Source organism: Haliaeetus leucocephalus, unplaced genomic scaffold (genome assembly GCF_000737465.1).
Source record: "Haliaeetus leucocephalus isolate CR32 unplaced genomic scaffold, Haliaeetus_leucocephalus-4.0 Scaffold451, whole genome shotgun sequence".
NCBI classification, from domain to species: domain Eukaryota; kingdom Metazoa; phylum Chordata; class Aves; order Accipitriformes; family Accipitridae; genus Haliaeetus; species Haliaeetus leucocephalus.
The window spans coordinates 4,814,434-4,839,776 of NW_010972887.1; the positions used below are offsets into that span (position 1 = coordinate 4,814,434).

General features: G+C 34.5%; 1 protein-coding gene across 1 annotated transcript in view; it reads right to left on the reverse strand.

Annotated features, from left to right (window-relative positions):
* Positions 1-25,343, reverse strand: part of LRP1B (low density lipoprotein receptor-related protein 1B) — a 582,545-nt gene that overhangs the window by 59,321 nt on the left and 497,881 nt on the right. Inside the window, exons 67-77 of the mRNA XM_010575228.1 lie at positions 20,296-20,412; positions 13,046-13,152; positions 12,252-12,381; positions 11,127-11,233; positions 10,088-10,220; positions 6,834-6,956; positions 6,170-6,292; positions 5,774-5,911; positions 5,140-5,274; positions 3,994-4,113; positions 1,522-1,763 (exon numbers count right to left, since the gene is read on the reverse strand). Coding sequence (XP_010573530.1) covers positions 1,522-1,763; positions 3,994-4,113; positions 5,140-5,274; positions 5,774-5,911; positions 6,170-6,292; positions 6,834-6,956; positions 10,088-10,220; positions 11,127-11,233; positions 12,252-12,381; positions 13,046-13,152; positions 20,296-20,412 — 1,475 coding nt within the window. The remainder of the gene's footprint in view (positions 1-1,521; positions 1,764-3,993; positions 4,114-5,139; positions 5,275-5,773; positions 5,912-6,169; positions 6,293-6,833; positions 6,957-10,087; positions 10,221-11,126; positions 11,234-12,251; positions 12,382-13,045; positions 13,153-20,295; positions 20,413-25,343) is intronic.

The following is a 25,343-nucleotide window of genomic DNA, read 5'->3' on the forward strand; positions in this document are numbered from 1 at the left end:
ATTAGAAAGGTTGTGGGTCAGCAGACTACACTTATCCTTGCAGAAGGCATCTGCATATTAACCAAAAAAAAAAAAAAAAAGTAACAACAAAACTCCCTGACACTTTAATTTCACAAGACTTTACAAGTTCGGTATTTTCTAATAATGACCTCAATACAGAGATGTGTCTATCAGGATTTCTTAGGCACAGGTATCTGCCACATTGAAATGAGAAAAACCTCATAGTAGAATTACTCCACATCTTCAACACATACTTAGGTTCTCAAGGTATCTTTCCCCAAAACTCCAATGACATACCTGACCTACTAGAAATGCTAGGAATAATTTTCCACTTTAGATCTACTTTACAGACACTTTCTGTCAATAAAATCCAGACCCTCTTCTGCTGGGCAGGTGGAAGTGTTAGTTTTTAACTCCTCTTCCCATATATATGCCATCGCAGACACAAGGTACCTTCAGTGTCCATTGGTGCCTACATCCTGAGGCTTTTTGCCCTGCTGGCATCAAAGGTCAGGAATGTCATTCGTTTGCAAAGGAAATATCCTTGGATGAAAGGTGCTTAGAAGTGGTTCCAGATGTGTAAGGGTTGAATGACAGATGAAAGATTAGTCTACTTGTTGCTAGTGCTGTTGATACTACTGGGTATATAAAAGCATTCATGTGATGTTACCTCTCCTAAGTTTAAGGAAACAGCCAGACAGGTGTTATTTCAAACCTGATTATTACTGGTCAAGAAAAAACTAAAAACTCTCCTCTGCCATCACATTTAATAAAGAAAAAATAAAAATCTAAATTCGCAGCATTATAGAAACACCAATGTAAAGATCACACTGTTGTCTTCAGTTCAGCACTAATGCTTCCTTGAGAATTTTGTAGAAATATATTAGGCCAAATTAGTATGAATCTGCATTTATTTTCTTTTCAAGTAAAGACCACTTGAAATCACCCTAGGTTATAAAAATCCACATTTCTGTTGTAAAGAGCAAAATTACATTTATGCTTATTCAAAAGAAGATGCTGCGCAGTTCAACATATAAAGGAATAAATATTTATTGTTCTAATTTTTAAATGTTTGTCAGAGCTTTGCCAATATTATTGTTTATATGGTCACTATAGAAATCAAGCTTGTCTTTGGCCTATCTACATTTTCTGTTTTCTAATTATTTGAAACTCATGCCTTTCTTTAAACCATGTGTTGCTTATATGCGTCTATTATAACCTCTCTTTTCTCTCCTAAAATAAAAAATCTTGATGGTATACAGTCTTTGCAAGCCTCTAACATACTGGTTATTTCTCTGTAGAAACTTTTTAAAATACTATAGTTGTGTTCTCTTAGAGACTCGACCAAGTCTGTCAGTCTTCAATGGAAAGGCATTAGTAGACATATATACCATTTGAATAAAATCATTTGCAGATAGGCATTTTAATTTACTAAATCAGCACATGTTATTATAGACAACCGGAACAGAAAAGTAAATCAAAAGACATTGGTATCATGTATCTTTGATTTTGATCACTTACTATCAAGCCACTGCTACTTTGCCTTCTCTCTCTGTCGTGAAGTTTTCTGTAGAAAATCCCTCCTGGATTAAATTGAGTACTCCAAACAATCATGTCCCCTTGAAAATATGCATCCATTCCAGTTATCCTTGAATTATGTTCAATATGTGATATTTGCTGATGAACATCACTGTAGTTGAATGGATATGCAAAACCCAGGATGTCAGTGTCATTAGCAACATAGAGAACTTGATCTTCAGAGCCTAGGGATTATTATAATGAAACAAAAATAAGGTAAATGTCAACTAATGCAAAATCAGTGTTTTTCACTCAAGTAGCTTTTTGGTGTTTATCTGCTATAATTTCTTATGTTAAAATTATTTTCTGATTGTTGAAGACTGCAAAAACACTCACACTCTGGGCAATAAATACAACTCTTCATACTCTGATACCAATATAAATTACCTCAATGCTCTCCAAGCTCACACTGTGACACCTAAGACTGTATTTTAAGGAATATGTAATATAAGAATTTGAACACTTGAAGCAGTATAGAAAAATAGGGGATATTATGCATTAAGCCTACAGGAATCACTACATATTTTTATATGCATGTTGTGTCTAGAGGGTCCTAATAGTATATATTAAAGGAACACAAAGTTGCCAATAAGCATTATTTTAAATTGCTTAATTGGAAATTAGAAACGGTATGATCCAATCTTTAGCGAAGGCAGTGAAGTTTTGAAATTGACTGCAACATGAGCAAACTGGATGAAAGCTGCTACAGAATGTGTTTAATTGTGTCTTATACCTCCTCACTTCAGAGTGAATATTTACGGATACCTGTGAATGGGTGGTATTTATGGATACCTAGTTACTGTCTTGATTCAGATGTTGTAAAGTATGTTATTCATAAGAAAACACTCTCTGATATCTATTCATTAAGCTTTGAGAAAGTTTCAAATTTGCTGGGTACATTAGAATGCATTTGCAATTTTTTAGTTTTCTAATTTATATCACATTTATCCATAGAGCATCAACTTATAATAATGTCTTCCCAACACAGTTCCTCCTTATGAGCATGAAATATCAAAAATCATGTTCCCTCACTCCTGCTAAATACAATAACAAAAAGGAGTTCCATTAAAGCAAGTATCAATGAGGGAAAGAGGGAAACATTAACTTTATTACAATGGAAACGAAGTTTGTGAAAAATTCAGATGTAGGATAATGATTCCCAGATTTTTAAATTATAAGCCCTCAGAATTATGTCTGTGTTTCTATAATAACAAGCCACTATCCTCAGTTAGCAACCTTGTTTGTTCCCTCGTCATAACCTGACTGCATCTTCAGTAATAGGCAATGATACTAAAACCTGATAGAGTCCCTGTTAGATATAGAGAAAATTACTAATGACTCGTTAATATGATCTTCCCATAGCATGTTTGCTTAAGAAAATGTGAACAAAGCACGTAAGAAACCTGACTATCACCATGTAACTACCCAGCACAGGTGTACCTGCATTACTGACTGGTGTGCTACAAAGAACGGAAGACTGGAATTAACATGATACAATCTGTTATGGTTCTAGCATGTATGTCCACAATGTGCTTATTGGCCATAGGGTTCAGATCGGGTACCGCTCATAGCTGTGCACCAGTTATGCACAGACATATATAAGGAGCCACACCTCGTAACTTCAACACTCATTCTGCACTGAAGACTCCAAGTGTAGGTGTAAGTCAAATTCACACCAAAATCTCACTAAATTGCAGGTGAGATGCTACAATCATACTTTCAGTTATTCAGATACAGATCCATAAAGATTATGTTAACTTCACTCAGGCAGATGGATTATTGCTGGTTTCATTTCTAAAACTATTTAAAAGTTACACAGTTACCTCCATTTTGCGCAATACCTCTGCCTTATGAAAGACAAATACCATCTATGTGTGCATATTTCTTTACCTGCACTGGACCATGATCTAGGCAGCTGATTTATATGGGGAGTATATTCTTACGTGACTATACTTAGAAAAACTCCACTTAAATGACTTGTATGAGATTTCTCAACAAGACAAAGCAAAACATGTTAACTCCAAATACTACTTAATTTATACCTGAAGTTCTAAAACATGATTCTATGAAAGAGCTGATTCTCCTCTCACACTTCTAATGCTTCACCAGAACGCTTACATGCTTGCTAATATATAATCGCTGTTTTTCTTATTTGTGTATATCTTTGTAAATAGAGGAAGCTGGAGTTGGAGATGGACTTTCATATTAAGTATGTTCATTTACATGGAAGTGATAAGAATTTATTGCTTACCGAAATGAAAGGTAAATCTGAGTGATTTTGAAAACTATTTCTGTGCACCACTCAAGAAATATTTATCTAAAAATAAATTCTATATGCAACACATTAGTGTTACCAACCATGTACATAAGAAATGATTTAGTACTGTGTCTCTATTTTGATTTTTATAGCCTTACCTTTTGCTATGCAGCTGTTATTCCTCTCCTTATAATTTTTCTCGCATGCACATTTGTATGACCCCTTAATATTATTGCAGTGTTGGGAGCAGGCACCAAATACCATACACTCATTGATATCTATGAGGAAGAGAATTGTAATTTATATACCTATAGTTTAATACATTAGTATGTAACATGTTTGGAAAATCATGGAACAAAGCAGATGAACAAAAGGAACTCATAAGCATTGGTATATGTTGCAACAGTAAAAAGAAGCCTTCTGCAATTATCAGTAATGTCATTCCTGCTGCAATCAACATACCTGACAAAGATTTTTTAGCTTATTTCTCCATCCTTCCTATATCAACCTATTATCATTAGAGCTTGAAATCAGCTTGGAGAATGTCTGTTACAATTATTTCCAACATAACTACCTCTGGTACAGTCAAAACTACATGATTATTCCTTCCCGGAAAAGTTCCTGTGTATACCTTTTGCTTAAGAGCCAAACAATGAAGTTTCTGTATGCAAGTGTATATTCACTTTGATAGTCCCACTGAAGTGATCTCCACTTTTTCTGTAAGTTACTGCTCACCAGTAAGAAAATGAATTCACAACCCATTCTTTGGGAAGGTAGATTGATCTGATCCTTCTGATCAACTCTTTCATTATAACAACTATGTCTTTTTTTCTGACCAGTGTGGCATCGTATATATTAAGACTACATTTTTTAAGGAATTTTACTTTCAATCTATTTATTTTCATTTCAATTTTGTTTTATGCATCTTCATTATTTTAAGCACCTCAAAGTATTGACATATACCAACTTAAACACCAATGCCAACTGCTCAGTTAAATAATCTACTAGGCCTTAAATCACCCATTTACCCCTTAAATCATAAAATCATTTAATAGTCTGACCTGAACCTTTTGACATATGCAACCAATCTTAATCTTTGATAACCTCTCCCGGTAAAATGCATAAACCTACATCCTGTAAAACCTTTCAGTTTCTTTTCTTGATTTCTTAATCCCCTAGCTGTGAAATAGTTTTTACTCTGCAGAACAAGTATGTGATATGTATCTCCTTCTCCAGCATAGAAAATTGACTATGCAGTTGACTTTTAATATTTTACAGCAAAGGATGATGGAAAAGATCTGTACCTTCACATTGTCTATTCCTCTTGTTTCTCTGAAATCCAGGTTTACACTGACACAACAGGGATGTTTTTGTTTGATTACAGTATGCATCATCTCCACAAGGATTCACATTATCTTCACATGTATATTCAGCGACACCTAAACATAAACAAAATGTCTAAAAAGCCGCTGATAGATTTGCTCAAACTGTTAAAAATGAGATCTAAAATAACAACAGCAAAAAACAAATTTATCTTTCTATTACAAGAGTATCAGGGAAATTTTAAACAAATATATGACATTACAGTATCTACCTCCATATGCATATAAATCGACAGTATTTAATTGAGATACTTCATTTCACATCAAGAATTTAATACTAAAATTTATTTTGTTGCAAATATAAGATAAAATACAATCAACTTATAGCTAAACTACTTGAAAAACTCAAGAACTATTCTAAAAACTACTACAGCCTGAATTGCTATAAAATTTGCCTTCCTCTTGTGGTATGTCTAATAGAATTAACTCTTAACTACAAAACCCCAACTTTAATTAACTTCTGTGTTGTTGAGTAGGTTTTGCATGGATGAAAGTCTCAGTTAATTATTTCTTTTCTGCTACAATCCCAAAAACGTATCTTGTCAGCCAAACTCACTTATTTTGCAGTCTTGCTCATCTGAACCATCTCCACAGTCATCAAACCAATCGCACTGTAGCTCCATTGGAATACATTTCTTATCATTACAAGCAAACTCATCTTTTTTGCATGGTCTTGGTTTATATGTGATTTTATCTATAGAATTACAAATTAGTAAGAGAAAAATAAATCAGTATTTAAGACTCTTAGATTATTTTAGACACATATAAATGGGAATGACCATGAAGCAGTAAGCAACTGGAAGTTATTTCAAGCTTAATTTCTTTCAATTTCAAATTCTGATCTACTAACCTCCAGTTAAGCTTTACTGAAGGACAAGCAGATCTCTGTAACAAAGTTTGCCTTCAAGTTGTTTTCTTTGATCTGAATGCCTTGAAAGGTAATATCACCTACCGCAGTGATCTTCATCCGAGTTATCACCACAGTCATCGACCTCATTGCAAATCTGCTCAGGTCGCAGACAAACCCTGTTGTTTCTACATCTGTACGGCCTTGTTGGAGGGCATGGAAACTTTACTGTATATTAAAAAAACAGAAGCAGCTGTTACCCAGCTAGCATTCTTGAACCTTCCTTAATGTCTCCTTATCAAAGCAATAAGCAGGCATGGGAACAGAGTTGTACTTGACATATGAATGGTACTTAATTTTAACTTCTGGTACCTAATGGAATATACTGTAAACATTGTTGAAGTGTTAAGTTCTTCATTTAAGGAATAAAATTATTTTGTGTGATAAGACTAATTACGCTTCTTTTTGAGAATCAGTACATATGACAGAAATAAAACAAAGGAAGTAGGAAGCTTAATGATGATCAATATTTCAATGTAGAAATAACTTTTTCCCCTCTGTGCATTTCCTACAAAAAGATTAATTGCTCACAAATATCTTAACTGAAATTACATGAATAGCAACAGAAAACTATATCCCCCATTTCAAGCTAATCTTCTAAAAGTAAAATAAAGATAACTTAGATGCATATGTCCTTATATATTTATGCATGTTACGTGTCATTTCTCGCTTTACTACATGAAAAGCACTGAAAAATGTAATGTCATACCACACATTTCAGCAACTTCATCAGAGTTATCTCCACAGTCATCCTCGCCATCACAAACCCAAAAATGTAGTTTGCAGAGGGAATTGTTGCACAAAAATTCATCAGCTCTACATATATTTCCCCCTGGGAGGATGAAAAGAAGACAGAAAAAAACCCCAGGAAGACAGAAAGACAAAAGAAAGAACGTCAATTCTTGATAAAACCGGTACAACCACTTATCACACAGTATCTGCAGAGAATGACACATGTAGCATAAGTAAATGAACAAATCCCAATTGAAAGGGTTGGAGAGGCAGAGAGAAATACTCGTTTAAAAACCTCTTCCTTGACCATACATTTCTTTCACTTCCTTTTCATGACTGCTAGCTAGGAATCACCTATTTGGCCTGACTAGAAGGGGCATTTATCAGAGACAGACACTGACAGCTAGGCACGCTCGCCTTGCATTTAGCCAGGAGACGCTTAAACTGTCTTTCTGTCTGTAACTTCCTTTGGTGATGCTGACTTTCAGAAAAGACCTGGCTGGGTACATCAGTAATTTGTGCTATCAGAGAACAGTACAAACCAGAAGACAGAAATATGGTCAAACTTGTGAAAGGCTGCTTCAGTCCAGGTTTGTTTCACATGAATGTCTGATCCTTCACCTATTCCTACTCCCACTTTCTGAGCCACACATCGTGTTCAGAAGAGACAAAGTGATTGCAGTCCCTTAGCCATGAGGTAGCACCTTTTTCTTCTCCCGAGGAGTAATAGGCTTGGCCAGGCTTGTAACATCCCCATCAACTATAAACTCTGTAAGTAGAGAAGATCTGGACATGTAGGCACAGAGTAGATAAGACTAGGTGACCTCTAACACTCCCTTCCCTTTTGTAAGTTCTGAATTTTCTCATTAGGATATTTACTGAACACAGAATGCAGCAGGAATAAATTCTTCTGTGTAACTTCAGTATTGATTGAACTCTGAATCATCTAACAAAATGGAACAGAGGGTGAGAGAAAATGTTTTAAGCTGGACTGCTCAAGCTTTAAAAATTGGCTCAAGCTGGATTCAGTTTTAACATGTATAGCAGTAAGAAGGCATTTTGTTTCAAATTTATGACTAAATTTTACCACTACTAATCAACAAAGTTATGGAAACTTCTTGAAATTAATTTTCTTCATAACACATTTTTATGGTAACTGGATTCTCAGTTTCCTGAGAGGAGCAGAGTATATAAAAAAATAAAGCTGTGTACCTGCAGAGGAAGAAACAATGAAATTTCATATGATAACACCAAAACTCTCACTGTGGCTTCCCTCAATGCATTACACCCACCCTAATAGTTAGATCAGGCTCCAGTGGCTTTTTACTTACTCATTCAGTGCCCTGTTCACACCCCATTAAAATCAACAGAATGCTTTCTTTTGCTATAAAGGGTTCAGAATGGTTTAAATTTTTTTTCCAGAAAATTAATTTGTATGAAATACCCACTGTGTAAGAGGATGTTGGGAACTCTCACACTATGTTACCAAATATAATTCACTTCCATTGCAAAGATAATGTATGAACATTAACAGATATATTCTTTATTATTATCCGAGGGAAAATATATAAAATTCAAGTATTCTTCGTGATAAAAGACATGAATATAAATAATTGTGTGTGTAATCACAATATAACCATAATTCTAGTTGTATAATAAGATTGAAAAAAGCTACGTTTATAAATATGCATAGTGGGCTACAGATAAATATTATGGAGATTGTTTTAGAACGCTGTAGAATAAAACTCCATTTGTGTTTGCTGTATTTCCAAAGAGGAAAAAATTAGTTATCAGTGAGATAAACTGGCATTTGTTTCATGTGATTGCTCTGCCTGTCATAATTCCTTTATAGAATAGATTTCTGTAACAGAAATCATAACTGTGACATAAATGCAAAGTATTATAGCAATAACCAACTAGGCAAAAGGTTTGTTATTGCATTATAAGCAATCTGCAGTTCACAGAAGCTCCATTATGCTATCCAAAGAATAATGTGGGCTTCAGATAAAATAAGCGCGTTACTACTTACTTACACTTCATCGGTTTTTAAAGAGATACAGTCCAGATATTTTAAAAGCAGTTTTAAAATAGACTAGAAATTTTTTAAAACTTTGTTATCTCAGTCTTCTTAAAACAATTCATTCTTTAACACTTCCAAATATGATGTTCTTCTCTTTGCATCTAAACATCTCTGGAACATTCTTCCCATTTTCTTCATTTTCTGGTCTCTCTTTCAAACTTAATCATCCCATATAACTTCTGTTTTTTTCTAGTGGTAAGTGTTGCTTAATAGACTTACAACAAAATAAGGGAAGGATATTTGCTTGCTTCATCTTTGATTATTATTACTTATTATTGTACTGCATTATGCTTTTGAAGTTAGACACATATCGTGACTGGAGATGACTAAGACACATAACTACTCACTTTGAAGAAAAGGAAAGAAGAAAAATCTGGAAAAAACATGAAGCTGACAAAATTCTGAGTAAAATTTTGCTTTTGAAAAGAAATTCTTTAATTTGAGTTAGAATTTCTTTGTTTGTCACAATTATTCAATTACTACACTTACTAAGAATTTTGTGCAGAGTTACACTGCTATTGCCTGGTAGCTGAAGCAAGGTTCAGTTAAAAAAATCAGCGACAACTGGGAGAATTAGATCAACAGATGTATTTCTCAAAAACATATTTGGAAGCTTAATCATAAGCCTGAAAGTCTAAGAATAGTGTTTAGCTTCATGTGAATCAACTTATGTGCACAGTTCTGCTCTCTAAGGAGAGCGAGAATTCAAAATGTGGTTTTATGGGTTCTGGGTAGTTGCAACATTTCATCTCCACAGAAACAAACAGAAAACTGGGGTCTTAAGATTACTTATTTAGCAATTTTTCATTATATTGCATGGCTTTGTAATTTATTATTGCCTATAAAACTGTAAATTAACTGGACTTATTACTGATTTCCCTGATGAAACAGAATATGTTTCCAGTAATAACACAACCTTTTGGTCCTTGGGGAAGGAAATGCAAAGAAGGAACAATGAGCTGTGAGGCATAAACAATGTAAGTTTTGCTTCATCCTGCAAATTGCTTGTGAAGCTGCTATACTGTCTTTGTTGAAAGAAGTCACAGAGCTTTCATTTCATCACTCAGAATGGCCAGGCTACCACTAACTTCTAACGTGTGTTCATAAAAAAACCCAATAAAGTAAGCCTTTTAAAGAAAAGCGTCTCTCGCCTTGGCCACAGTTTTCTTCATCACTGCCATCCACACAGTCATGGATCCCGTCACAAAGCCATCTGACAGGGATACAGTAGGCCTTATTTTTGCATCGAAACTGATCTTCTTTACATTCAGTTACACAATCCATCTGTGTGAATACAGATATGAACTAAGTATTAATGAATGAGAACAACAGCGTACTTAAGACAAACCTAACAAAATTTACCAATGCTCTTTTTCATTGCCCTACGTATTAAATACAAGAAAGTTCTCCCTGACAGCACAACGTGCAATTTAAATAGTTCCTGAAGTCCAAGTGAAATTGTAACCGCACGTTATATATGTTCTGGTATTACTTCTTTATGTTGCTCAGTATTAGCAATGGAAACAATAGCTATGTTTACATTTCTGAAGTCAACTGCCCTACAAGAAACAACTCTGGACGTGAGGCCAGTTAGCGCAAACTGGTTTATATCCAGCTTAATCAGGACTAGAAACCTCTGGAGTGGGTTGTCTTCACCTGCACTGGGTAGCATTTGGCTCAGGCATCCTTCACACTCTAACTGGCACCTTTGTGGCTCTGAGAAATAACAACTATTTTTGATCTTTTTTCTTGAAGTTGTTCATGAAAGTGGTAATTTGTTAAAAACTTATCAACAGTGCAACGTGTAGGAAGAGCACAGCATGAAGACCTACAGAGGCTGAGGTACCTGCTAGGATTGTATTAGATGAATCTAGAGGACAAAGGGAGCCAAATGTGACACAAACTTGTCCACACTGCCAGTGTGGAGCAGTCTCTGAAGCAAACTCCCCCAGAACCACACTCTGGTTTTGACTTAGGGGAAACAACTTTGTCTACTCCAAAAGGTGGCCACAGAGCAAACAAACAGTGTAACTACCAGGGAATTAGATCAGGGGGTTAAATTATCTGACGGTGTTCAATGGATGCAAAAAAAACCCACTTGCCCCTTTAAATATTTTCAGATCTAAAACTGTTAACAAATTTAATGTCAGACTGTATGAAAAAAAAAATCAACAGAAATTTGTCAGCTACCTCATCAGATCCGTCAGCACAGTCATACTCTCCATTACATTTCAAAGATGCCGAAATACAGCCTCCACTTGCACACACGTACTCACTTGAAGAGCAGGTTGGAGATGCTGATTACAAACACATATTTTAGCATTAAGAAAAAGACAATTTATAAATAACTTGCTTTATAATTTAATGTTTTCATCTGGTTAACAGAGTGAGCAAACATGTATTTGTAGCTGACCTGAGCTTTTCCAAACATTCATAAACTACAATGAAATACTTGACAAAACTGAATTGTTGCATCCTAAGTAAACTGTATAATGATACTGAAAGGATATTTGTGTTTTATCACTGAGGAATTTCTTTTTGTGTTTTCCTTATGCTTGGTAACAATGGTAACTACACACATACGTATATTCATAGAATGAGTATATTAAAAAAACTGCTTTCTTTAAAACGGGCTTAGGGTTAGGCTAAAGTTATGCAAGCGCTTATAATAAAATAAGCCAGATGTATAAGAAACCATGGTTTCAGAGAGTATGTATTATTACAATTAAAATAAATATATATTAATCAGTTTTATTTAAAATATAGGTGGATTTTTTTTTTCGCATTGTAAATCAGGGGAGTTTTGTCATAGGCTTCTATAAGTTGCACCCATCTAGATGAAGCTTACAAAAAATTTAGGAAAATTGCCACAAAAAATAAACAACTGCATTTTCCAAGACAGTAAAAAGGAAATAAAACAATAAGAACAAAAATAGCAACTTTGTAGAGAAAACCTTTGCATAAGGACTAGTAAACTTTGAATAAACACCACAAAGCCAAAAAACCCCAGAGACGCTTTAGTAACGTGCCAAGAATTACTGTTTTCAGAGAAGAATTTTATATGCTGAGTATACATTATCAAATTATATTTCTACATAATTAAATCAAATAGTGTTCCTCCAAACGCTTCATATTGCATAGCTGTACATAAGTGGGGTTTTCAAAACACGAGTAGGAAGAGACAATGATACACATTTGAAAGAGCACTCCTCCCTACTTCCCAAGGAATCTTGGTTTGTTGATTTATTTTCTCCTTGTTTGATTATGATTTATCCCTTGCTTCATTTTATTTTTCAGCAATATGTAAAACAATACCTGGTTCACAATTTTTCTCGTCATCCCCAAGTTTGCAGTCTTCGTGACCATCACATTTCCATTTCGCTGATATGCACTGACCATTGGAACACTGGAACTGATCTCTTGAACAGCCTGTTTCACAATACCTCTGGTACAACAAGAACAAGCATATAGGAGATCAAGAGTTTAATATAAACATTAGTAAATATACAGCTGATCACAGAAATGAGAGCCTATACTCCTCTAAACTATTAAATACAGTATTGCCTTGTGAAATAAACTATTTTTGTCAATACGATTCATGAAAGGTGGCTTGCACCCTCTAAGAAGGTGGGAAGCATCTGAGGTCCAGCATGGGCAGGAAAGGAGAAGGGACAAAAGGGACAGGAAAGAACAGAAAAACAGCAAAGCATTATCCAGTGAGCTTCTGCTACAAAACAGTCTACACTGTTTTCTCCAAAAACACCCACAAACCAAATGAAACCAAATCAAACCACACCCCTGCTGTGTGTAGAAACAGTGGTTCCCCAACCAGGACTCAAATTTCCAGGAGGGGAAGAGGTCCAGATCATTGCCAGGGCAAAAAGATGTAGACTATTGTTAAACACAACTTGATTTTATTCACATGTTCTCTTTTTAGGATAACTATTTCAACAGGTTTAGTTTTAATTTCGTAAACATATTTGCATATATGGATTCATGTGTACAATTCCCATTGCTGCTTTTTAAAATCTTTGTACATGGGAATCCATTCTCCAACAATATAAAACTACTAATTTTCTAAAGAAATATTTTTCCTGGAAGAAGCCTACCTCATCTGAGCCATCTGCACAGTCATAGTCTCCATCACACCAGAATCTTGCTGAAACACAGTCGCCATTTGCACAAAGAAAGTCTTTCAAAGTGCATGTTTGAGGCTCTGAATAAAGAAAAGTAACAACCCTAGGCTTATTAGCATTTCCATAAAATAGTTTATACATACCCCCCCCCCCAACCAGTCAATGAATGACTATAACAAAGTCAAAACCACTAACTTGCAAACTATAAGGATTTTTTTTTTCTGTAGGATTTTGTTTCATAACATTTTATAACTAAATTTCATTTACATATAGTAAGATAGTAATGAAAATACTTTCATTTCAGTTCTATCAGATTTCTTTGGAAAATTATGAGATGCTGACTATATAAATATTAATTATTTCAATGCATTTATGTTATTACAGGTTTTGTGAGATATGTAACACAGATTAGAAATTCATTTTGCACCTGTTAATATCAAGTGTAATTAGAACCAACCAGAACTTTGACTTTCCATCACGTAATAGCATACCATTTATCACATACCTTTTAACATGCGTATGTGTGTCAAGAGTCAGCTTCCCCTGTGCTAAGCAGTCAGGGGAATAGTATTGAGATGGTAAATGGAATCCCTAAGAGGTAAGGTTTGGAGTTTCAAGTAAAATCCATCTTCCAGAAATTAAGTATGGGGGGAAGCGTGACAATAATCCACTGACTTAAATATTGACAAAATTGTTAGAGAGATTTAACAGAATGAAAATACAGTGGGTTGCAAAAGTCAATGGAGAGTATACTTTCATAAAAAAATCACTACTGTTAATTTGTTAGAAAACACAGAAAAGGAAAAAAAAAGGTAAGGATAAGGATGGAATTTTCAAGTAATTTTAGGGAAACAGAAGGGAGATGTTAATTAAAAAGAATCTAAGGAGCTTACAGATGGATAGGAGACAGGAAAGGCTGGAAGGTAAGTGGGATATTTTGTGATAAATGGGTATGTTGTTCTAAACCCTGGGAAGAAAGACAACACAGGGAGGTCTGAATTCATTGTAAAAGGTTTGACACAATAAAGGGGAAGAGTAGACACAAAATTAATTCAAGGTACAGGCAAAGCAAACAGGAGAAGCAGGCTGCAGGGAGTGATGGAGTAATTCTGAGAAGGTGAGGTTGGCTGTTTCAGCCTATTTGCTTCGCTGCCTGCACAGCTCTGCATTTTCGCTACTGCTGCCACCAAAACACTGCTAACAGGACCAGTCTGGAAGATTCCCCCAGCAAAATACTACGTGCTTTCCTCCTGAAAATGAGGACCATTACAAAAGTCACTGGAAAAAATGAAGCCAATGTCTGGACTTTGGACCATTAGATTAAACAAAGGTAGAGAAGTAGTGGGGATTGAGGAGAACTTAAGCAAGTCTTTACATGCAATTTAGACTTTGCCAGAGAGCTTTGGGAAAGCAGGACTGAAAAAACAAACGAGGATTATTTGTGGGATTATTTCCATCACAGTAAACATTGCATTATGTAAATAATGTAAAATCAAGAATAAATATTAATTAGTAAGACCTTTTCACCAGAGAGATGGGAAAAGAGTTCAGGCAAATGGTAAATGACTGACTAAATCAATGGAAGAAAGGTAAAAAAGAAAGAGGAGAGACTGAGAGCAGACAGTAGCAATGGACAGTAATGGAGTGGGTAATGCTAAAGTTATGGAAGGCGGAAGCATGAATGCTTTTTAAAAACATACCATAGTGATCAAGGAAAGCAAACACAAAATTAGAGGCTTCCAATTCAGAAGAATTTGGTAAATACCAATATGAGAATACACTAGACATGTGCTGCGCAGACCTAAGGTAAAGTTGAACTTAGCTTTTTTCTGGGTTTATAAAAATCAAAAACTGTTTCAAGTAAGGAATAATTTCAATGAACCTTTCAGCTACTTTTTTTTTTTCCTCCTCACTTCATAAAATAAATCAAAATAACCCTGTTTGAATGTTTTTCAGAGAAATTTCATTTTTCAGGTAGGCACAACTTTTCATTTTGAGGTTGTAGGAAAGTCATAATAAAAGCAGATCTACGCCAATTGCATCAGTTCTCCAGCAATGTTATATTTAAGCAAACCAAAGGTTAGCATTTATATGGATTCTTGGATTCTATACATATGACTCCGAATTTTTTTTCAAAGCAAAAGCTCATTGTATAAACGTTAGCAAATCATTGACATTTGATTGTTTTTGTTGTGAACAGGCCAGGAAGAGGAAGTTCACAATATGATAAATCATGTTAAGGAAATAATTTGTGGAAAAAGTAATTCACATGCAAATAAACACTTGTCATGTTTCTATATTGATTTGCAAAATATAAGCAAATACATTTTCTATACTGCTAATGAATTATTTATAAACAGGAATTTGATTCTGGAAAAATACACACAATGAGCTAACTTCTCAATTCTCTGTTTGCAAGAAACATTTCTTCTGCTGCTGGCATACATCTCTCTGATTTACATATGAACACAGAAGAGTACTTTCCCGTCAGTGCTTAGACTGTTAGTGAAAGGAATAAGTATTAATAGACTTCTGTATAACCAATGAAGGACAGCATCTTTCAGCATCTGCTTTATAAAAACACTGAAACTCCTTCCTGAGAGAAGCATTTTTGAAATATTAGAAAGAATTTTATTTCAAACACGGCACATAAAATGATCTACTTCTTTCACATTTTAAAGTCTGAAAATAATCTGTAGAGCCAACTGACATTTATCATCAACCTAAATGGCAGCAAGAAAAGGATCTCATGAGAAACATTTAAATTGATTTCATATTTGGGGTTCAATTTTGCATTTAATAGGCACAGATATTGCACTAAGTCATGAATTGAAAGGATTTTTTAGGAGACTGATGTACTGATACACGAGTCTGAGGGAAAAAACCCATAACTTTTTTTTCTTAGAATAGGATATGAAGTTCAAACTTATAGTGTACTGTTTATGTGTGTTTGTACATGATAAATATGTTTGGTCCTTGTGAGAATTCTATGTCTTGTAACAGCTGTTACAAAGCAAATTTTAGAGAAACTAATTTGTATAATAGGAAGGATGGAACTTGCATGTAGAAAAAGAATTAACAGCAATATAAACACGGGACAGGAGCACCTCAACTAAAATGAGTTAAAAGTGTACATTGACCTCTTGATTCATCCTGCCATTTGGCAGTAGATCACAAAGATTTAGAGGAATTAGGTGACATACTTAGGCGACGCTTTCTTGTGATGAATGAGTATTCATCAGATCTACTACTAGATGGTTGTGTTGGAGTTGAAACCTTTCAATAAGCCAACCAGAGTATCCAGTATGATGCATCCGCATAACATCAGCGTAACAGTATTATCATGATGTTGCGCGTTAACTCTGGAGGGCAGCTAAGCCACACACAGCCACTCCGAAGGCTAAAAGTTCAAAAACTTGTGGGTTGAGATAAAGACAGTTTAATAGGTAAAGCGAAAGCTGTGTGCACGAGCAAAGCAAAATAATAATTCATTCACTACTTCCCATCAGCAGGCTGGTGTTAGCTGCTTCTAGGAAAGCAGGGCTTCATCACGTGTGATGGTCTTGGGAAGACAAATGCCATAACTCTGAACATCCCCCTTTCCTCCTCGTGATGTCACATGCTATGGGATATCCTTTTGGCCAGTTTGGTCCCTCCCAACTTGTTGTGCACTCCCAGCCTGCTCACTGGTGGGGCAGCGTGAGACACAGAAAAGGCCTTGATGCTGTGCGAGCACTGTTCAGCAACAACTAAAACATCAGTGAGTCACCAGCACTGCTTTGGTCACAAATCCAAAACAGCACCATAAGAGCTACTATGTAGATAATTAAATCTATCCCAGTCAAAAAGAGCACACACGACAAAACAGAAGAGAAAAAACCAAGAGCACCCTTCCTTATATTTCGCCATTACAATACTGCTAAAACCAGTAACACGGACCTTCCTGCAGAATGAATGCCTGTAAACACGAGATAATTAAAGTGGTGATAGGTGGGGTTTTTTTTCATGGCATTAAATGCAGCTTTTCTTTACTTATTTCCAATAAATTTACTTAGCATTGTATTTCACCAAAACAAAGAAGACACAGTTTTTTGATAGAAAGTTCTTTGTTAATCTAGTCATAAGACTGGCAGGTGTACATAAAAGAAGAAACCTTTGGTACCCATCATTTTAACACAGTGAAGTAGCATACTTGCCCTTGGCTAGCACTGGCACCTAGCTGCTTTTTGAAAACTGACACTAGCCATTGTCTCACTTGCACCAAGTCAGCTGAATCTTAAGCAATGTAAAGAATGTGAATTTACATCACTGCGCACTCAAAATTCACTCAAGATGACATTACGAGATATTCCAGCTTAGTTTTTTTCAATACGCTGGTTTAAAACATTTTCACTTAAATTTTAAATAATTGCTAGTTCTCATTGTGTTTGGGATACAAAGTTATCCCAGGACAAAATTAACTAATTTATTTTCTTGACAACTTGTAGGAGCAACAAAACAGCATTGAGAAGATTCTCTAGCAACAGTAATATTTTTACATTGATTGAATTAATGTCTTTCTACAGCATTATTATGTTTGCTTTGCTTCAGTGTTATTATATTTTCTTTAATTACATTCAATAAAACATTACTGGTGCCTTTTTTTTCAGCAGGAATAAGATAGTCTTTACGATGGAATTTTCCATTTTTTAAGTTCCCCGAAAGACAAAAATACTATTTTTGCTCTAATTTGTTTTTAAAAATTCAAATAAACTCTGAAAGCAAATTCCCCCTCCAAAAAGATATTAACTCAGAATACTTAAATGCATTCTACTTTGCTTAGTGCTAACTCAGTATGGACCTATAACCTTCCTAATAACTCTTATTTATTCGGGAGGGTCCAAATATAGTTAAGGAACAATAGATTGTAAGACAAATATAGTTAAATAACAAAGTCATAACGGGCACTAACTATTTGCATTATACCACTAATAATTTTTCACACCCACATATGATACTTTTTAACATGTATTCTGTTTCGCTTCTGATTAACTTCACCAGGATGCTGTGTGAGCATGTGAAGAAACTATCTAGAGAAACATAAATACTTGAGCTGAATTTCTATAATTCAATGAATTCATTCTGCATTCTTGAGAAACAACTCATTTTCTGATATAGCTGCCTGACAAGCCCTTTGTATATTCACGTATGCTATAAACAACTTATCTTAATGTGCAATGTAATATATTTTGTCAAATGCTTTTGAAGTTCTAATTTCATATATATTTGTTTCATTACACTTTATTCTATAAATGGCTTGACAGCCTATAAAGAATTTCATACATCTGTTTCAAACAACTGAACAGTATTATGTATTTTCCCAATGCTTCCAAGATTTTGAATTTTACAACTGTGTCAGCCTACTGTATTTAATTTAAACAGCAGAATATGGGATTCAACAGTTAGAAGTGAAGTATGCATTTGACAAGCAAAAGAAAATGAAAAACACGCTAACACAAACTACAGTTCACCACTCTGGCCTTCAGTTTTATGCACTGGCTGTGTCTGGATACTCTCAACTCACTAATTCCATCCATTACAATTAACTACCGATCTCTTTACCTACAAGTCTAGAGAACAGCCAAGAACTGAATATATAACTTAATTATTGATGTGAACACAAAGATGGCAAGCTTAATAAATATTTAAAAAACCCCAATGGATAGAGGATTGCTCCCTCATTAATTGAACTTCATTTTTTTTTTAATCACTTCGTACTATGATAATCTAAACTTTAAGGAAGACAATTATTAATGCTTCTTGATAAATAAATCTCACTTCACAAATGGCCAATTTCAAATAAGATGCTTGACACTTATTCTGCAAACAGCAATAATGTTTTGTGGAAGTTGTTTTTTTTTTAAATTTTCAAAAGATTATCTAGTCAGGTACATTGACATCGCTATAGCAAATCCATGTCTGTCTTTTATTTTTACATGAGAATAAAAGAACATAAAATAATTTCTTGGTATTCATAGTATAAATAAAATGGAAAATCCCACTGGCACTAATAATCAATTCCTAAGTAAAATCTCCCACAAAGTTAAGAAAGCTTCTGCGTGTCAAAAGCCCCTCTGGGGTATAACAATAAATGGCTGTGAGTGATTACTGAGCCACATGATATTTTCCCCTTCAGATGAAACACTTGCGTATGAAAACTACAGCACTACTGCTTGCAGTAACTCACAACATTTTCAAAGGCAGATAGTAATTAAAAGGTAGACAAATCCCCTTTAACCTTTCAGGCAGAATGAGCTAGTCTTCAGACATCCTGTACGTATGGACACCATGTTTTGAATTGGAGAAAGGGGCTGAGAGCACATACTCAGCATTAGAATGCCTAACTTATTAAACTTTCTAGGTCATTACCTTGAAGATACTAAATATACATTCATGATATACAATCAGGAATATGGGTTCAAGATTATCTACACAAGGTATTAATTTCTTGAATTTCTAAGTACAAAAGAAAAAAAACCCAGAAATTGTCAGCTGAACAGAAGGCACTTCAGAACTATTTGCAGAATTTCCCTCTTGAAATACTTTATAAAGACAATGATTATGTGATAAAACCGTTAAGAATTTGTCATTTCTTCCTGAGAACCAGATCTAAATTAACTCACTGAAATTGGTATTACAGAGATCTACTAGGCATTCAGGTTCCTCATAGAGAGAACTAGGCTAACTGAGCTACTTTGAATAACAACATCTACTTCTTAACATTCTTAAGTATTATAGAAATGGACTTACCACGATACAAAGCGAGGCGAATCATCTCAGGAATATAATGAATGTAATGGGCAGGCAGTGTTTGATCAAACTTATTGTTAACAAATGTTTATCACTTTATCACTGAGTAGTTTTTATAATTCTTATCTAGAGATATGAAATAGGATATGTAACTTACTGACAAAGGTAAACTAACTGTAATATTTATTTTGAGTTCAGCAGATTATTGAGAAGCCACAGGTCAGGCATTTTTCCATAGATGATACAGAATTACAGCTCTTTATAAGAATGAATAAAATTGGAGAATTTCAACTCTGGGGAACTGATTTTCAACAGATCAGATGGCGTTGTATAAAAACATACACCTGCAGTTTATCAAAATTGAAGTTTTCCTCTTACATGTTGCTAAACTGACTCCACTCCTTATAACATGTACTTAGGTAAAAGTTACTTACTACAGTTTTCTTCATCAGAATTATCACCACAATCGTTTTGGCTGTCACATCTCCAATGATCCGGAATACAGTTGTTGTTTTTGCACTGGAATTCATGAGGCCCACAAGTTTTTTTATCTGTAATTAAGATGAGTATCATTTACATCATTGCAGTCAAGGAGTCAAAATGGGAAAGACTGCTACTAAACTGTAACATGACAATTTTGCTAGATACATTTAAAAAGGAGCAACCATAATACTTGAAATGTTACTTTCAGAAATAATTTCTCATACCACATTCTTTAAGATTCTATTTATTCATTCATACCAAAAGATATACGCTCATCCTTTTGATGATAAAATTAAAATATAGACTGTATACACTGTCATTTAAAGTAAAAAATATGAATTCAGAAGTGATCACAAATTAGTTTGAAGACAGGGTATTATTGCACTGAATCTCAAAAACTGCATTGACTTTTTCTTGAATTTATCTGTAAGATTGCTTTACAAAAGATCAGATCACAGTAAACCACAAGAATATTTATTTAAAAAGGTACAAAATACATATTTCTCAAAAGTTATGCTTGTATATAATAATTTAAGACTAATCATACCCAACAGAAAACTTTACATTTTGATTTACATTTTTACCTTCTGATGTCTTGCATTGTAAGTCTACTTATACAAAGTAAAACATTCTAAAGCATATCATGCTACACTGAGATTAAGTTTCTTCATGTAGTAAATTTTCAAGGAGCTTTCCTGTTTACAGAGTAGCACTGTAGGCAAAGCCTCTTGGAGATGCATGAACATCCTGAACTCCCCCAGCAGGAAGGGTGTTTTATTTATAATTTTTATTTCTTGCGTAATTCTTTCATGTTCTAAGGACTGAGATGCAATGAAGTAATTTAAAAAGTTATCAGTGACATTTTCTTTGAAAAAAAAGTTTGCTTTGTAAAAGTCTCAGTGACATATTTAAAATTACATGTCACTGTGATGATATTTCAATAGAAACTTTTAAAATTTCCATTAGGCTATTTCATAGCATGTCAGTTCAGATTTCATACTGCTATCATGACAACTCAATGACTTCTAATAACTGACAAAATGAAGGAAGGCTGAAACACTAGCTTAAATCTACCTGCTTTCTCTGCCTGTGAAATGGAAAGGACCACAAATTAGAGGTATTAGATTTGATGCTATGACCCAAACTGCTGCTTTTTGTACTTTGTTTTAGGTGTGGTTCTGGAACTAGAGTGATAAATCAAAATGACATTTGAATATCAAGAAGGTGGAGGTAAATGGTGTTGCAGCTCAGTTGTGTACACTCGAAAATTTCCTAATTACAATATTGCCTTTTGCATTTTCTCCTTATTCTCTGTCAACATCCGGATTGTAAGTAGTTTTCTCCCAAAATGCTTTTTCCTACAATGTTTCTCAAGATATTAGTCTATGACATTGCAATCATGACATTTCAAATACTTGCACTGGCAAGCACTTAAAATATATTTATCATTATGAACCACTAAAATATTGCCCCCCCCCAAAAAAAGGTGCAAAACCATCACCTCAAGACACTCTGTTATTTTGTTTCTGTAGCTTTGCAAGAGATCAAGTTTCAAACCAGAAATCCATCCTATATTTATTAAAGTCAAGCCTACAATCTCCTATTAACAATCTGCCCACAAAATGAGTCCTAAAGACTAATGACAGATTATATTCTATTTATCCTTCCACATTCAATAGAAATACCAAGATCTAATCAGTAATACACAGAAGCCAGAGATGACATCCCTTCATTTCAGCTACCTGCTAGGATGAAGAGAACATGCAATATATCTTTTCTTATTCTTCATAAAGGATTATCTAGTTCTCAAGGATGCTAAATCCATCTTCTAGCATTGCCTCTTTACACTTGTGAAGAAAGGCTGGATTTTTTTTTTTTTTAATTTATCTGAGTGTAGTCTAACCTTATGATTACCACTTGAATATTAATTTTTCTCTTTTTACTCTATTTATACCAAACACAAAGGATTATTTAATTATTTTTTTTATACAAAATATTTTGCATGTCTGTAAGGCTGTCTCTCCTTCACTTCACAAATCTGAAAGCTTTATTCTTCCTTTCAGTTGACTGATCTGTTGAAGCAGCTTACACTTGACAATATCTTATGAACCATATTTGCTTGTCTTGTATTTCCTTCTTCATATTAATGAGAGCCGAGGAAAACACCAGGATACTAGAACTAAGAACAGAGAGGAAGATTTCGGAAAGTTGTGTAACAAATATCTGACCTTTGAGAAAGAGTGATTTTACTCATCTCAAAAGAAATGGTGCAAGACCTTAATTTTTTTACTTGTGGAACCCTGAAAAGCACACATGGGCCCACACACATTTTGTCATTGCTGCCTTCAACGCTAAATTGCTTTCCATTTTTCTTAAAATGAGAGCACTTAAAATGTGAAAGTTCAAATAGGAATGGTACAAAGGCAAAGAAGTAAGTACTGATAACTCAATTTTCATATTTCTCTCTTCAAATTATTATTATGAAATTTATTGATCTACTCTAACAGGCAAAGGCCCCTTCTCAGAAATTTGTGTGACCGTCTGAGGTAGCTGCTGGTTGGCTGGGGTTCATCTTTTGTGCATACCAAACTAGGATTTTGTTTTAGAAATGATTCTAAATGAGCATGAAGAAAATAGGATGAAGGCTTAAATGGAAAACAAACCAAAACAAACCCCAAAATATTACATATGCACCCTAAAAGCATTTTGATTCAAATATCAATCCCTATGAATTAAACCACTATTTTGTCACTAATTCCACTACATTGCCATTTGGGGATTTTAATTCCATAGATGTACACATTTGTGCATTATGCAGTGTGTGTGCATGCGCGCGTGTGCCTTGAGAGGGATAAAGTCCAAAATGAAAAGAAACTCGCTTTTGATTGAGGATCAGCTAGCTGTTCTACAACTTGGCAGGCTGTCACTGATGCTGGATACAGGAAATTCTAAGCTTGTTGAAGGAAGTTTAAGTTTATATAATGCATCCTTCAAATGTCTCAAAGAACATATTCATCATCAGAAAAAAATTTACTTTGACTCTTTAGGCTAAAAATAAAATTAATATTAAAAAAAGTGAGGAAGCAGAAAGCAGTCATATTAATGTTGATACATTATGCTAATAAAGACCTGAAATACATATAGCCTTTAAAGCAGATTACGATCACTTTCCAAGATCACACACAGCTTTCTTCAGATTCTAACTCAAACAGGGCCTTTTTTTGATGTAAAGTATTAAGTGAGCACGTGAGCAAGGATAACTATAATCTAATGGCTTCTCTTAATTGCCTGGACAGAAAGCATGAATTAACTCTATCTACTGTTCTTTGAAAAACACCATACGCTCATTAATAAACATACGTTATGTTTCCTAATTCTACTTCAATTGTCTGAGTTGGAAAGTAACCACAGAAGACTAAATACTTTCAGATGACTTCTAACAAATTTACTCAATAGAGTATCTCCAGTAGCACACAACAGCAGCTGTTGACTAAGCAAAATATATATGACTATGCAGCACTTAAATAGAGATTGCCCTTTATGTAAGTTTTGCATTATAAGCATTTTAGAAATGAACTATAAACTATAACAAGTTAGTATTAGCATCAATATGTGCAGATCTTTATTATACTCAGCTTGCAGATTTAGGATTTGCATCTATCAAACTTTGTTCATAAAAATAACCATCTTTAAATAAAAAAAACCCAAACAACAAAACAACACAGAAGATCAAAACATGTTAAAACTACTGCTGTAATAAGGTCATTTAAACATATTTCAAATGCTAAAATTATGGAAAACTTTAAAATGTGATTAAACCCACCCTGTTCTTGTCTAGGCTTAGTTGTTTTTTGTGTACATAACCATGTGCGGCATAGACATTGTGCATATGGATAAATTGTTCTGTTGCCTCCAACAAAAAAACTAAGAGCATTAATTGCAACTAGCAGATTTAAAATAAAAATGTAGGTGGTTATTTTAAGACCCTTTGTGCCATATCAGTTGGGCTTGCATGAGTTACTCAAAATATGAATCCACTGTTTGGAAGCTTGGAATGCTGTCCAAACTGGAAAGAAACGGCATGTTGGAGATCAAGGTGATGGGGGACAGCGAAGAATAAAGAACCTATGAAGTGGATCAGAAGGTGAGCAGTGCAGGGATAGTCTGTAACAACCCAGAAGAGAATACAAAGAGTCTCTATGGCAAAGGTTCATCTCCTTTGCATTCACTGTTTCTTCAAGCCAAATGACTTCTTGGACTGTAACTTCTCTCCAGTTGATAGGATTAATTAGTTCCCCCTTCCTGACAATTCAAACGATGGTCCTGGAATTTCAGTGCTAAGGAAGAGTTCAATTTCCTAGGCATATTTACCAGCTCCAACATTTTCATGTATGTGCTTGTGTCCATGGAAATCTGGCTGTCTCTCAGTGCTTTGCTCTTGATTACAGCCTGTAATTTTGTTACTCTGTTGTCCCAGAGGTAGCATAAACTTGTCCAAACCCATGTGTTTCATCAAGCCATTTACTGATGCATGGATGAATAATGGTGAGAGCTTTGAATGTTCTGTACAACTATTTTTCTTGTTCTCTTCCATCTCAGAACATTTTTCCATCTTTACCTTTGTAGACCTGTCTTGAAATTTCCACAAGTTTTTCTGCACTTGCTGAGTGCCCATCTTGCACTGGCATCCATGTTCAATGATTTTCCAACAGTATTGATCCACTTATTCTGACTAATTATCTGTAATCCATTTCCCCGGTGTAATATTTATATTCAGCATTTTCTTTCATTTACAACAAAAGAGCTGACTCAGTACTTTCCAACAATACAAGCAATGACTGAGAACAGCTACTACTACTACTATACAGTGTGATCTGTTTTTTCCCAAGTGATAATGAATAGCATACTAGGCGTAGACAATAAAATATCATGTGATATGACCAATGTGAAAACTGCTTAGATTTTTGACTTTCTAAGACTTGTCTTCATAATTTTAACT